Consider the following 16,514-nt stretch of genomic DNA (forward strand, 5'->3'; position numbering starts at 1 on the left):
CAGGCAACCACCACCTCACTGGGACACCCATCCCAGCATCTAACCACCCTTAAGTTTAGAAGTTTTACCAAATGTTCAGTCTGACCCTCTCCTGGTGCAGCTCTGAGCTGTTCCCATGCATTCTGTCAATACATACCCGTGAGAAAAGATGAGTACCTCCCTAATTCCCCTCCTCAGGGAATTGCAGAAAACAAAGAGGTCACCCCTCAATCTCCTTTACTCCAGGCTTAACAAACCCAGCGTCCTCAGCCTCTGCTCACAGGACAAGCATCCCAGCTCTTTCTCCAGCTTTGCTGCCCTCCTCTGGACGTTTTCAAGGACCTTCACATCTTTTTTATGTTGTGGAGCCCAGAGCTACAAGCAACATTCAAGGTGAGGCTGCACCAACACTGGACACAGCAGAATGACCTCTTTTGACTGTATGGCTCTGCTGTGTTTGATGCTTGATTGACACTTGTCTCCCAATCAATACTTATATCCAGCATTACTCCACCTCAAGCATAAAATCCAACAGTTCTTGTTAAATTTCATGCCATTGTTGATGGCCCAAGGTTTAATATACTTTATAAATTAATTGCCATAGCTGAAACTCAAAGTTTTGTGTTTTTTTTTTTTTTTAAAAAGAGCAAATATAAGCAAATAAAGGCAATAAAGAAAAATGGATCCAATCAAGGTTGGCTCCACTCCCAAGAGTGATTAGTTTCTCTCGTTGGGTGAAAGATGTGTTTGCTATTATTAATGGGGATCATTTGAAAAAAAAAGTCTTTGTTTCCACCATTTTGAGGATAATTATAAATTACTTCAATAAATCAGTAGTATAGTAGCATCACTTGCATCTTAAGATGCAGAGAATAATGTTGTGTTACTAGCAGAAAATTTCTGTTTCAAAGTGTACTGCTGCCAGTGAACTAAAAAACATAGAACCAGAAGGGACCAGAATATTCTGACTCCACATGGATGAAAAATCAATGTAACACAGAATAAACAGAGGTAAAAAATTAAATTTTAGAACCTCTCAAATCAATCTAACTAAACCATGGCAATTAGATGTGAAGGGAAGCAACAGAAATGCTTATCTTCTCTAAAACAGAGGCGTTAGAACTGGAAAATATTTCTGACAGCAATATAAATTGTACCTGAAGGCAAGTGTTAGCAATTAGGTCCACTAATAGAACATTAAGCACTATAAATTATGGTCTATTGCTACAAAGATATCATTTATCTAAACACTCAATGCAGAAAGAAAATAAGTAAATGAACCACCCCGTGGTGGTGGAAGTAGATGTCTTTAAAGGTCCCTTCCAACCCAAACCATTCTGTGATCCCATGAATAAATCAGTGCCTAGGCTGGTGCAAGTTCCAGGCATGGAAACAATACAACCATGTCATTGGATTAGATTAGAAAGAATAGAGAAACAGAAAACCTGGATACTTTATGTCAGAAATAAAGATGACTGCCAAATAAGAGATGCACAAGCCCCACTAGGATTACCAGAAGTAATCCATCAGTCACTCAGGATACCTTACGTGAGAGCTCATGGCGTATTAGCAGAGCTAAAAATGCATTGTGAAAAATGGAGTTATAATAAATGGGTCTGTCCTACAGGAATACAGCCAGAAAAATGCTGTACTCAAATGCAGCAAGAACTATTTCATATACAGGACGAATCAGCAGTTAATGATTCTCTCACTTAGGATGCTAGAAACGACTGCATACGTGTTCTTTCCCAGTATCCAGCTTGGTGAGGACAACTGAACTCAAGATGTCCTTCGTTCACATGTCAGGGATGAAATATATTCAGTGTCCAACCACATCATGCATTAGCTACTCAGAACTATACATGTATGGTCTGGAAGATTGCTACCCCAGCATTAGTAAGGCTGGAAAATAAACTTATTGGTGAACCACAACAAATAGAACAAGAAGCTGAAGTATGAGGAAACACCAAGCCAGAAAGCCTCAAATTATGTCAAAAAAAAACTTATAGCTAATATGATTAATTGATGCAAAAGCTCTAAGTATTTACCATGAGTGTATTATTCTGGATGGTCACGCACATACTAGCTTTAAAAGCCTTCTTTTTTTTTTTTGTATTCGAAACTTCATTGTTAATGACAATGCTTGTAATAAAGCAATAAACTGCACACGGCTTTCATATCTTCTCTATGATTAACAATACTGAAGAGAACATAGCAACTGAAAAAGCACTGCAAGGCCCAAATGACCAATTTAATACAGACATTAAATGTACCCTTAATGTAGTACATCCCAATACAGGTATCGTTTTAAGACAGAAATGTAAGGACTTGTAACAAAATCCTTAATGTTGATATGAATGAAGTAAGAGTTTGGTTGTGAACACACATTCAAGCACTAGAACAGAAGGCTATTTAGCAGGAGACCCTGTGCTCTGACAATAGGAGGATGACAACAAGGTTGCAGCATTTCATATACACGGTGCCTTTTTCTCTTAGCCCAAGAGGACAGGAGAATACAGCAAGGCATCACCAGATAACCAGGACTTGATGGTTTCGATAGCTGATCTGTAACACAAAGGCTAGTGCATCCTAGCTAGTCCACCTGGTAAAAAAAATAAAAAGTTGGTGGCTCTGAGTGCAACAGTGCGAGTGGGTGGACATCAAATTACTCAGACATTTTGAAAATTACCATCACCATCCCCTTCCCTGTAGTCTTTGTTATACTGACTCCCTACATGGGCAAATCCCTTTATCTGGATAGTTTGGGTCGCAGCAGTACAGTACTTCTAGCTAAAATTCCTCAGTTTTTCCTCTTATCTGCAAATGAATATAAATACCAATTAATTAAAGAGCAGCAGCGTTTATACAGTACCTCTATAAAGGGCCATTGAAAACTTTTTAAAACTGTATTTGGAGATTGCTTTGGAACAAAATAAGCAGAGAAGGGTAGAAGCAGTATACAGCAGCTTGAATACATGAGAAAGGGGTACAAGCATTCACACACAAAGGTTTTTGACATTATCAATTACACCTACTTTAATGTTAAGAAGTTAACTAAGTTTTATAACTAAAACTAACATGAATTTTAAAGATGTAGAGAATATCTGAACACCTAAAAAGAACCCCAAAAATTTCTAACTTGAATACAGTTTACTGTTAATTCTCCAGGAAAACAAGACTACAGTTTTACCTAAGAACAAAGATAATCAGTTCACCTATTAAAAGACCCAGGGAAGGCACACAAGCTCTCTATCTCATTTTGAAGAGGGGCTTTGACAACAAAATTACACAGAACCTTTTTTGTGAACACCAGTTCTCACAAGAAGTCAAATCCAATCCAAGCTGAGGACTCGTTTAAAAGGAAAAGTAAAATCCTAATCATCTAGCAGATTAATGATGCAGTGTTGAACATACCCAGCAGTAAGCCACATGACTTATCTCCAGGATACTGCCTTCTGGATGTTTCTGCTGCAGACAGCACTCCTTCCTCCAGCGTAGGGAACTCTGTCAGGTCATTTCTATCACAAGTCAGGCCCAGCTTTGTCTCTGAGGCAGCAGTTAATCGGCTGGCATCCACTTCTGGGGGAAGCTGATACCATGACTCAATTTCCTAAGAACAAGTGGGGAGATTAAACCGTGCATCAAGAAAATTCCAAGACCTTTTTTCCAAGGAATTAAAGCCTAAGTTTTGAAATAGCAAAGCTTCCAGATTGTATTTTCTATACAAATACTCAGTTGTCATTGTTAAAGAATCATGCTGCACTAATGAACTGCCAAAGTCCACTGTCAGTTCTCACCATGGCCTGAGCTCTCAGCAATCACTACCTGTTCACCAGCCTCCCATCACTTCTCACAAACCGAGCTCCATCTCCAAATCCTACAAATACAGGAGACTTTTTTCCAAACCAGAATGAAATCTCTCACTTCAAAACGACAACCCCAATGAAGAGAAATGCTTCTGCAGGATTCTGGGCCAATACAGGACCTGACACTGTGTAGTAGAGGTTGTTTGCATTGTGTAACTGGGGATTAACAAGCAGAGCACTTACCAATTCAACTTTGAAAAGATTCTATAAAAGTTGAGTTCACACAGATAATTCCTGAGAGTTCTAGCCATCCCTTCCTTTTGTTTTTTAATAGAAAAAGACATACAGATCATGTGCAACTGGAAAGGTGCATCGTCAACTCACGTATTTCATTAAAGAATTTGCATTGGGATTACTGGGGAGTTAATTAAATGGATAATTTTTAATTATAGAAAAGGTACAGACCTGTCTGGTGCAAAGACTTAAGAATAACAATCACTTAAGGCAAACCATTATCGTGAGCGTATATAACATAATTACATGTACATTAATATAAGCAAGTGTCCTGGTGAATTGGCAGAAGTACACAGAGCACACAGAATCATTAGGGTTGGAAAAGCCCTCCAGGATCATCTGGTCCAACGACCCCTGAGTACAGGGCTAAAATCACCTCCCTGCTCCTGCTGGCTTATTCCTGATACAAGCCAGGATGCTCCTGGCCTTCTTGGCACAAAAATTTTGGGCGTTTCTGCATTGGCCGGGAATCGAACCCGGGCCTCCCGCGTGGCAGGCGAGAATTCTACCACTGAACCACCAATGCCAGATGCAAGCCATGCGTTGCTGCTACAAACTGAGCACCTTGCTGCAGCTCGGTTGTTGCTGAAGTAGCATCTTTGCTTTACAGTTGCAGGTTCTGCTGCCTTTTCAAACACTGCTAAGGTATTAAAAGCTACTTTTCACATCAGGATTTTACTTTGTAAGCTATCATTTTTGCTCAAGATTCTTTATAGTCTATTTGAAAACTCTGAGTTGATGAGAAATTTTGTTTCCAAAAAACTGTGATCTGAGGCACTTCTTGGAGTACTGAAATATTTAGCAGCACATCCATTAGACAGAACTACTGCATCACAATGTGAGTACGATTCTCCTTAATCAAATCAGGAATATGTAATTAAAACAAGGGACTAGAAGTAGTCACACTTTACATGGACTGCAGCAGGGCTCTCTGCTAACACAGAAATCCATTATTTTGAGGCAGACAACTTAGAAGTAGCAGGATCAGGATTACAGTGAATTGCAAACTGGATACACATCACGGCTGCAATGCAGAAAACATTATACTGGAAAATTTGTGTAAGTTAATAAGCAGGAAACAGAGAACAGAGGTCACCCCACTCTCCTCAGCACAGGTATGTTCTCAGCTCAACTACTGGTGACTCAGTTTTGAACAGTGGATGTAAAAAAAGGTTTGTAACACCTGGATCAAGGCTAGACAACTTGACAGATTTCACAACAGTCCTGTAGTTCTGCAGTTCCAAGATACAGAAATGCTGAACTTCATGAAGGGTGGGCCTAAATTATACCAGTAAAGCCCTTTATATTATTTTAAGTCACATAATTAACCTTCAACCACAACCAAAAAAGCACAAGGCAAATACCTGATTAATGGCAGTTCTCTGACGTATCGCTTCTCCCAGGGAGATCCCGCTGGTAGCCGATGCCTGGGTCTCACTGCTGCTCTGGCTCAGTGATTCCTCCTTCCAGCAACGATGCGGTGGAGTTGTTGCAATAGGCTAAAAAAAAAATAAATGCATTTTTAAAGCAGAAAGTTTCTGGGTATTTCAACATGTGTACATATTTAAGCAACTGGAGAATTAAATATACAAAATAGCCAAGACATCCCCAATGCTGGAAGTTAGGCATCTACCCCAGTGTATTTGGCCAGCAAACAAAATTCCATGGAGTCCCAACAGAAAGTGTAATTTTCTGCACGTTATCCACTCGTTTTTGAGGGCCAGAGACTTACTTCTCATTCCCAGCCCACGCACATGCAGCTCTGAGTCAATCACAACCCTAAACTCAGTGTCTAGATCAAAATCATTCCAGCATTTGTCCTGTCTGTTTTATTAACAGCCATTTTTGTTATTGTTATTTTATATTATTTTTGAGAAAAACAGAAGGCTTTTAATTTCTATCAATATTATAAACTGAATACAAGTTTTTTAAACTCAATTATTAAAGGCAACTAATGTAAACATCTTAAAGCAACGGCAAGATAATCTCTGTATTATAATTTAGCACTACCTGACTTTGAGGACGTGAACTGAAGTTAAATTGGACTTCTGCCTAGAAAAGCAGCTGTGACACTTTTCCCACGAGGTAGCAGAGGAATCTATTCTGCCGTCAGAAACAGATTTCTCCTCCAGAGCATCCCATGCCTGCCATCACAGCGACTGCAACAGCCTTCCTCAGCCAGGTCCAAGCTCAATCGTACACAAGTGTGAGAACAGACACGTTTGGAACTCCCAGATTCAGCCAAAACAAAAATGTTCCAAGGAAAGCAGATTATTAGCTTAGAAATAAATAAATAAATAAAATCTGGAGACTGAGAACAGGACAGGGCTGCCGAGAAGCAAAGGATTTCCTAGAAGCCTTCCCTCTACACAGCTACCTGCAATCCTGTTGGAGCTAAATCTTCAGTTACAAAGCCCTTCAGTGACTTTTTTTTTTTAATTATATACTTCTGATAAAGTGGCCTAAGACTCGTTCACCAATTTCCACTCAGTAGCACAGATCTGCATTGACCTAGCATACCGTTTGCAGCCTGAACCAAGGGAAAGCAAGCCAGAGTTTTCATAAAGATTTTCATCACATTATAAGGGAAGAGATCAGACGCAAACTTAGCAAAAAAAAAGTCCGAAACACAGACCTGCTTCACTGCAAAAGAAGTGCTGAAAGTTCAGTATTTGAGATTGCTTTCTTTAGACAGGGATAATGCCAACTAAATCAGCTAAATTTACACCTGAATTCTGTTTCATTCTTCTTACACACAAAAAGCTGGCAAGGAAATGGAAAAAAAGCTTTAAAAACTTTTTATTTTTTTATGTGACTGCTTGTAACTTAAGAAAGGTGAGATGACTTTTTACTACAGAGTCTCAGCTGAAGATGATCCTCACGCAAAGCACACCAACACTTTCAGTCCATCCACAAAAAATAAACCAGGTTGGGTCATCACCTACAGGCGTTTGAGTCTTCCCTCTAAATCCCCATTACCAGGCAGCCAAACTTCCAGGGAAGGGCACATTGCCACCCCTACCAAGTCTGGGAACATGCAGAGCTGAACCTCTCCTGCCTCTGAAGAGTTTGCTCAGGGGCACCTTTTTTTTTATTATTTTATTTTATTTTTTATTATTATTATTTTTCTTTTAAAATACATCACATGCTCAAATGCACACATTTAAAGAACAACTCTGGGGCAACACCTCTGCATCTTTTCCAGACGCAGCTACACAGACCTCAACTCCACGCAGCAATCTCACAATTTTTAGCTTTAGGAAGGAGAATAATTGCCAAAATTCGGCACCATTCAGCACTTTCTTCCACGCAGCAGCAGCACCAAACCAAAACCATGCAGCTTTCCTTTGCAGGTGTGCAGCGTGGCACTGACAGCTCACAGCCACGTGGAGCACCCCTTGCTTCTGGGTGCGTCAGCACCCCAAAATTACCTGGAACAGCGAGAATATTTTTGGCTGTGTTTAGCACTCAGAGAGCTGTTGATTCTTGGTGATGAGGACTCACTTCCAACGTTACTGCACCTTTAATGAAGGTTTAAGTGGAAAAAAGAAGCTTCTCCTGAAAGCATCGCTGCAATGCTGATAAAGCTCCCCACTCCCAGAGCTAATAGCTCTGAAATTAGAGATGCCAGCAGCTCCGTGATCCACAGGGATGGAACCAAGCCTCAGCCTGGCAGAAACCACGAGGTGAAGGCAGTGGTCACAGCCTTTTGTCCAGCCTTACCCACACCAAGCACTTCCAGCCCCTGCTGTCCTGGGGGCACAGGCAGGGAGGAGCAGCTCTCCTACACCTCTCCAAATTAATTCCCTGCACAAAAAAAAAAAAAAAAGGGTTTGCCTGGGCTTTGTGTCAAGACTAAAGGTAATAATTGTAGCCTGTATGCATATATTCAATCCCTGTTGCATTCCCCTAGTTTTTATTGTTTGCTCCACTCGAAGTCATTAAAAGAAGTGGCGCTGAAGTGTTCGTGGCAACAGCTCCGAATGCTAAATAATCCAGGAGCTATTTGGTAAATTAATTAAGGCCTGTTATTGAAAATTTGATTCCGCATCTTCAACAAAGGGCGACTTGATTCATCTCGCTGGAAATTAATAGCGTTAGGTAGGGGCCCCACACTGCGCTTCGAAAACTAATTCCCCAAAAAATAGGTCCTGATTTTATTTAGCTATGCTCTGCGTGGCTAATTGAGCGAGGGCTCCAGAGGACAGCAGAATGCAGGAGCAGTGGCAGCATTCGAGATGCACAGCACAAACAAAAGACTAAACGACTGAAGTGTGCCTGCATCCTTCATGCTCCTCTTTAAAGTAACCTTCTTTAGCCTACGGTGAGCAAATCCTCTCCAAATCCTTTCACTGTTTGTATACCTGCCAGCCACTTACATTAAAATCCTCTCTCTATGCCCCAGCAGTTGCTCTGTAGGCTTCCCACAAACGTGCCGCTGGAACCACTTCACACGAGGAGAATCCTTCACCTCCTGAAGCCCACTGATTAACTTGCTTACAAAGATTTCAAAAATTAAAAAAAAATTGTCTGACAACCTAAAGAAAACACGACCAAGGTGACAATTTCATTAACTCTTACAGACACAATCTGAATTTAACCCTCCTTCTTTATACTTTCAGTGCACGTGGAGTGATGCATTTTGGTCACTATGCCACAAGACAAGTGGCAAAGTTTCAAAATTTGTGAAAGTACGAATGAGTTTTGATGCATTTAGGACAAATAGTAATATCCTAGAAGATCCCAAGCACAATTACACCCAGAACTACCTAAGGTTCAATCACTCACCCAGGAGAGCAAGGAGCCAAAGCAGCACTGCTATTGCCAAGAGGACCTACACAGTGCAAATCACAAACGTTGATTCTTGGCATGAATTAGAATGCACGTGATGAGTATTTATCCTGTTTTTACTAGGCATGGAGACCTTAACATATACAACACCACCACAAATCAGTGCCAGAGCTGAGCCCTGAGTAGCGTGGTATGACCACAACAGCACACACAGCTCCTGTTTGATGCTCTGCGCCTTCCTCTGTCCTTGCCTGCCTGTTATAAGAGAGTCCAAAAGAGAAGCACTTAGTGTATCACTAGCCCAGGAGATTAAAGCATGAAATGAGAATGTGAAATAAGGGAAAACTTTTTGTGTCACAATTAATGATACCCCTTAACAGCAAGCAGTATTAAATGGGAACTGCTGTCACTGTCACGGTGACACTACAGCATCAACATAAAAACAGCAGCTACAGAGGAGGGATATTTGCAGTCCCTTTCTGTAAAACATGATTATTTTCATTATGCACCTCCCTGACCCAAACTAGCAAAGTACCTTTTTTGTTTAGGCAAACTGAAAAAGAGACAAAAAAAGCCAGAAACACTCGCTGCAGGTCCCCCATTCTATCCAGGTGCCCAGTTCTGATTTCCAGCTGTTTGACACCACTTCTTATCAAAATGCCCATAAATCATTCATCTTTCTGCAAAAGTACCCAGGGACTGGGAAGGAAGAGAATTTGAACGTGAGGAAAAAATGAAGCAGGACCACTGGGAAAGGAATATAATTAGTCAGGAACTCTCCACTGAGACATGCTCTTCAGAAAACATCGATAGCACGACACCCAAGATACCCCATGTGAAACAAACAGTTATTGTCAGTAACTGATGGATTTGTCCTGGAAGGCAATCCCCCTGGAAAACCAGCCATCCTACAAGTCAAAAGGTCCACAAATCAAGGAGCAATCCCACTGGCCCAGCATCAGACTGCCCACTGAAGCCGTTTATCCATTATCCGTACATTTATCCATTCCACTGCCGCTATTTAAATAGTTCAGCTGCACATCTATCTCCAAAATAATCACATCCATCAAGTTATCGGGGTCCTACAAACCATTAGTTACTCTGACACAAACAAGTCAGAGTTTTTTCTAGGGAGATTTCATGAATTCACACCTTTAAAATTTCCCTCAAAGACAGAAAAAGAAATTTTTACACAACTGCAAACATCCACAGCCACACATTTCCAAATTTTTCCGAATCAAAGAGAATCAAAAGCCAATGATGCTCGAGGTACCAAAGCAACAGGACCCCGAGGAAAGCTTCCTCAAGTCAAGCACTTCCCATACTCCAGGATTTTTTTTTCCTGGTATCTCCCAACCATATTTTTTGTCACCCAACAAACTCCCCAGCTCAGGGCTGGAGACCCACAGGCTTACCAGCAGGAGGTCCTCATCGCTGCGTGTGTAAAGCTGTGCCATGTATTTAGCATCACTTTTTAAGAGAAGCTTGACATGACATTAGCAGAACTCCACAAGGGAAATGCTCTTTCCTTTTCAAAGCCAGCCAAGTCACTCGGACCTCGCGCGTTAGCAGCTGGAGGGAAGCATAACAGCACAAAAGTGCAAAGTGCAAACAGCACTTTCTGGTTCATTATTTTGGTTTTAATCCTCATAGCAGAGAGCAATATTAAAGGAACGGTACAATGGAACGGATCTGCCATGTATTAGCACTGTGTGTACCAGGGCACATAACGAAGCAGTTGCAAGCAAAAATAAAAAAAAAAAAAGAGTTGGGATTGAGTAAATTAGTATAATCATCTCGGAGGGCTTCCGCACAGCTACATTCAAATGAAGAAAAATTTAACCAGCTTTTTCTTCCTGCGATCCAAAAGTCAGCTTGTGCTGCTAAACACATAATGAGAAGGAAAAGGCGAAAATAAAGCTTCCCAAGCCCAGCCACCCCCACGCCCCACAGTGCCATTGACTTGCGTGGCAGGAACAGCTCCTGCTTGGCATGCTTTGTGGGAAAAAAGACACCACATTTTGTAGGAAGAAAGAGGAAAATTCCTCTGTTTTGGACCACTGAAAGTTTGGATATCCAGACTCATGTCTGCTTATTTTATTCCGACCCACAGAGCACCAAAAATACCCCAGTAGAAATATGCTACAATAGACCACAGCACAACAAAGATCATAGGAAACAGAACGCCTTAGATGAGCAATTTGAAGAAAGAGATCTTCCCCAAACATCAGAAACACACTCTAACTTCTTCAAAATACTTTATTTCATCTCATTACTGCCTCCTAAAAATCAACATTAATTCAGATTAATTCAGGATTAATCTGTGTTGCAGTTTCCTTACCCAGCTGAGCACGCAGCTGCAAAGTCGTCAACCCAGCAAGAGCAAGCAGCGGGGTTCAGGGGCAGCTCTTCCAACACCAGCAAGCGTCTGCACCAAATTAAGACGATCCTATAACAGTGCTAGAGACAGAAGCCACTTTGAACTTGCTTTTGCTACATTTCAAACCGCTAAATGCAGGATTCCCTTTCATTTTTTGAAGAACTTTCCTCATTTCGATGCCATCTTCCAGAGCATTTGTCACTTTCCCCAGCATAGCTTTAGCTACTTACTTTCAAGGACTTACCATTGATCCCGCAATTAACTCATCAATGTAAATACTGAATAGGAACAAGCTAGGAAAAACATCAAGAGCTGCAATTGAAATGCCTTCCAAATGTGCCGTGTACTTCGTGAGCTTACCCCAAGATCACAAACCCCACTGACAAGACACAGTCATAACAACATCGCTTCTGGATCACTCACCCTTTCAAAGACTAATTCAGTGAGTTTGAAATTAATTGTTTCTTGACAAAAGTCACCCTTGGATGTTTTCTTAATTCCTTTCAATTAGTTACAAACAGTTTGTTCCGAATTCTTGCGTTTTTGTGCTTTTATCACCTGCTGCTCGTGGTGAAACAAGCATAGAATACACAAACACAATTTATGAATAATTGGACAAGTTATTTCAGACAAATATCAATTCAATTTCAGACAAATATCAATTCAACCATCTGTATCCAGAACTGGTTTTTGAGAGCATCTACGACTGAAATCCTTTTACTGGAAGTTTCTTCACTGCTGCAAAAATTTGTGCTGCGTACCAAGAGATCCTTGTTCACATTTATCCATTAGTTTACATTCAAGTTTTCTCTGGGAAGAGCTGTAAATGCTCTAAGTGGTCACAGATCATACCTGATTCTAGTTTTCCACAGCTTTTTCCCTGCCTGGGGAGCAACAGGGAGCGAGGTGTGAGCACACCACCAGACCCAGCCATGCCTGAGGAGTAAAAAATCAGTTTTGCCAGGACATGAAGAACACAGGGCACGCTTTCTCACACCTGCCCTGCTCCTTCCACGGTGTAGTTATCAGCTGGTAATGTGAAGTCAAGGAAAAGCAAAGCAGCTGCTGTGCAGAAGCACTTCAAAGGCTGCATGCAAAGGCAAAACTCCATGAATGCTACAGAAACACGGCTATTCCACCACAACCCAACAATTTGTCGTGGTTTTGTACCCGTATCAAACCTGTTTCGTGTGTCAGAATACTAAGGATAAAATAGTCTCGCTCCTCATTCAAGTGCAGAATAGGTTTTTACATCGGAGTTGGTCTTGGCCAGAAGCCCGGTACCACGAGCTGCGTGAAAATTGTCAGCGTTTCCGTGCAGCGACTGAAACCAACAGCAAAATCCCCATGGTCTGCAAATGAACTGGTACTGGAGCTTCATCTGTGAGCTTACCTATAAGTAATATGGATTTCAGGAACAGGATTCGAAGAATGTAACGATGATTTGGTGTTGTCAGGTATGATAAGGTAGATAATCTGTGTATTTACACACTAGGCACTGACACTACAGAGGCTGCTAGCACAGAGTTGTGAATCTTTTAAAAATAAGAGTTTACAGGCAGGGTTATAGCATCAACAGCTTTATGGATTGTCCCAAAAAGACAGGGGCAAAATTAGTCATTTCTGACTAATTTCATATCCATCTGGATATGGTCAGCCTCTTCTGTCTCTCCTCATGCACCACCAGCCCCAACCTTCCTGGAGGCCTCCAGGGAACTCGGATGGCTCTGTTCACCTCTCCTGCGGTGGCAAAAAAGGTGACAGGACCTGGTGAGGCCAAGAAGAGGGAACACGCAGGTGCCTCCAGCTGCTACTTACACTTTACTTACTCTTTAATAGAGCCCAGCAAGCAGCCAGCCCATAAGCCCTTTGAGCAGGCACTGAGGCTTAAGGAAGATGTACACGAAATTATGATGTTATCCCACTTCTTTGGCACTGAACATGGACTGCCCTATTAATTCCAAACTAATTATTTTGGATTTACAAGTACAAGAACACACTGAGCTCCTGACATCTGTTAACACCACTACAGCCTCCTCAGTAATCTCACAGTGAATAATCAGAACAAACTTTCCTCCGAGCATCAAGCTCTTCTGCATTTTGTCTTTATTTGAATTAAATAGTTTAAGCATCTACCTGAGATTTCAGAGCTGCTCGTTTCACATACAGCAGCTAAGCCATCCTAGCACCATTCCTGTGAAAAAAATCCCTTAATTGCTTACTATCCAAATTTTAACTCCAGCATGAAGTGTTCCTGAATGCTTTTAAGTAGAGGTCAACAACTTCTCTACATTCACTGCTTTGCATCAGTAAAAATGCCACGCATATCCCTGAGTTTTAGATTTTTGTGTAGATAACACTTTCAAGAGCTGTAACCTGTTATCTGTCATCTGAGTTTTAAGAAAACGTTCGTTCCTTTATTGCTTCCATACTAAATTACCACTGAAATAAAAGGTACTCTGTCAGATATGCCCTACTACGATGTTTCTATTTATCTTAAAAAAGCAAAAAATAAGGATTTCTGACAATCAATGATGGACTTTACAGATCATAGGCACTAATACACAGTGCTTAAGAGCAGGAATCACAACCTTGATCCTATTGGATCTTAGTTGCAATACATATGTTTAACTAAACTGAGGATCAAAAACTTTGCTGAAATGATCTTCACAAACAAAAACAAAATTAAAACCAAACTGTTTTAATTGATAAAACAAGAGCATAAACAGGAAAAAGGAGCACTACACTGGTGACAGAATTTTCTCTCATTCTTACAGCCCAATGCCAGCAGTTCTGTAACATCTTTAAATCATCATAAACTGGCACTTCAGCAGGAAGATACAGCCCCAGTTTCTCTTCAGCAAGCAAAAACTTGAGGTAAGAGTTGTCTGTGTGTTTCTAGAGACAGTTTTGAATGTAGTTAACAGCCCACTGCCTAACTGCATTGATTTTTGTCTATCAGAACAGACAGCACTGACAAGAAGCAACCAGGACACAGCAGCACGTTACTTCTTTTGGTGTAGATTTCCTGGTTTATGTGACACTCACGAAACCACAGCCCTAGGTATTACAACTTACAATCATGGGTCTTCAGCATTAGTCTCTCTTTGTCACTTGACAGTATAGATAAAATAATCTCTTGCAACAAAAATATGCAATAAAGGTGTAAAGGTGTAAGAGCAACCATGCTGGGACAAACAGAAGGTCCAGCTGGCCTCCTGCCTACCTGTACCTGCATCCCCTCGACCCACAGCAGAGGTAGCACTCCGATAACAGGCTTGGCTCAGCTCCATCTGGTATTCCCAGGCCTGAGCTCTGGTTGTCAGAGCAGCAATTAAACCTCAGAGCTAAACAAACACACAGAAGGAAGCACTGGCCACTGCGAAACAACAAAACATGAAACCCAAAAGGCATCAAAACGAAATGAGCTATGATGAATACCATGAAGATAAGAAGCAGGAGGCAAGTTCACTGGTCTGTACCATCACATAAAACTGAGTACCACGAATTTAACTATGAGACTTGTCCAACTGTAAATCAGCACTCAGATGAACTTCATTTCTAATAAAACATATACAAAACGCACAATCACAGTGCAAAAAACTTCCCTTTGGTTGTTTCCTGAAAACACACGGTGAAGGTCCTTCACCTAAAGGCTTTCAGACACTAAATTAAGACTATGCCATCTGAACCCCTGTGTTCATGTGTTTGTTGGAGCTTTGGATGTGCAAAACTTACTCACATGACTGCCTCCACTCTTTATTTTAGTTTCTATTCATTTTCCTGATAAGATGGGAAGATGAACCAATCCATAGTTCTTCCCAGGGAACACAGGCAGTTGGACCAGATGATCTTGGAAGGTTTTTTCCAACCTTAATGATCCTATGTCTGCAAAAATCACTATGACACCTACCACGGGCTGTCACTCGGTGGTGGCACCTCGGAAGTCCTTCAGAGCTCCAGGGTGAAGCTCTGGAGTGATGACCACGAGATCCTTGCAGCTTTACGTTAGCGTTGATCCTTTATACCTCTTCTCGTACACATTTTGGGACGTGACACCCACGAACACCTCCAGCCCCAAGCACCCAACATCAGCTGCTCGTGGGGACACGTGCAGGTGCCGCGAACCCTTTCTTGCTTCTGCAAAGCACCGAGCAGACAGCGGGACGGATAACTGCAGGTACCACAACCATGCAAATATCACAGGCAGCTCCCCAAAGCTCCCACAAGGAGCAAATTTAGGAAGATGCCAGTCCCAGAGGGTGGGATGTGGGGGATCTCCAGGGCTCCCCCCTTGCGCCCACAAAGTACCCGAGCCTCGTACGAGCTCCTTCCCTCCAAGGGAAGCAGAGGAGAAGGATCAGGCCCCCCACAGCCCCACGGGGGTCGTGTCCCCATCCCCTCAGCAGGGCAGCGCCAGCAGCCCCCAGCCCACCCCCGTCCCTCGCGGAGCACCCCAAACACCACCGAAACCAGCCCAAAACAGCCCAAACCCCCTCAAATCCCTTCTTCCCCTTCCCCACACACCCCTACAGCCCGCTGCGGGTACTCACGGGCACCTCCTGCTCCTCCTCATCCTCATCTTCCTCCTCCTCCTGCTGCCTCCGCTCTCCCTCACGGCGCGGCCCCTCCGCCATGGCCGCCCCCCCCCCCCCCCCTTAGGCCCGTCGTTAGGGACTCGCCCCCCTCCCCTCCCCGCGCATGCGCAGCCCGCGGCGGTGACCGTTGGGAGGGCGCCATGGCGGTGCCCGGATAGGAGGGAGGGAGGGGGGAAATGGAGGGGGGGTGCTGTCATGGCCGCCATGAGGCCTGAGTGTCACTAAGCACCATCCCCTGTCACAGAATCACTTCTGCCCTCCGTTGGGGTGTCAGGGAGGAAGGCAGAGCCTCACGTCTCGCCTAACGCAGCCACAGTGCTGTCACTGCGAGTGCACACCGTGATACGTGATGGTTCTGCTGCTTTAGTCAGGGAGGGATGTCCCCACAAAAGCTGGGTGCTGTGTTTGCTCGGTTTACCCTCCCTCTAAAGCACCACGAGCAGCAGAAATTGCAAATTGCTGAGGTGACACAGTGACAAACCTTCCTCCGGTGCCATGGAGGAGTCTGGGGGTCGCTGGCTGAAGCTTGGCGATCGGTGTGCAGCGAGCGATTTAATCTTCATAAACTTACCCAGATCCTTCTCAAAATCATTTAAGCTTTTCTGGTGCTGGGATAAGCCATACATCCACCCGTCGGTATGAATAGAGATTCAGGCTGTCCACCTC

The 16,514-nt window shown here is 42.7% G+C and overlaps 1 protein-coding gene across 1 annotated transcript in view; it reads right to left on the minus strand.

Annotated features, from left to right (window-relative positions):
• ALMS1 (ALMS1 centrosome and basal body associated protein) overlaps positions 1-15,887 on the minus strand; it is a gene marked incomplete at its 5' end in the record, with an annotated part of 69,165 nt that extends 53,278 nt beyond the window's left edge. The window contains 3 exons of the mRNA XM_084286550.1: positions 3,394-3,589; positions 5,444-5,578; positions 15,804-15,887. Of these exons, the coding sequence (XP_084142676.1) occupies positions 3,394-3,589; positions 5,444-5,578; positions 15,804-15,887 (415 nt within the window). The remainder of the gene's footprint in view (positions 1-3,393; positions 3,590-5,443; positions 5,579-15,803) is intronic.
• Positions 15,888-16,514: the final 627 nt, after the last annotated feature.

Source organism: Netta rufina (assembly GCF_964035555.1).
Source record: "Netta rufina genome assembly, chromosome: 4".
In the NCBI taxonomy this organism is placed as follows: Eukaryota; Metazoa; Chordata; class Aves; order Anseriformes; family Anatidae; genus Netta; species Netta rufina.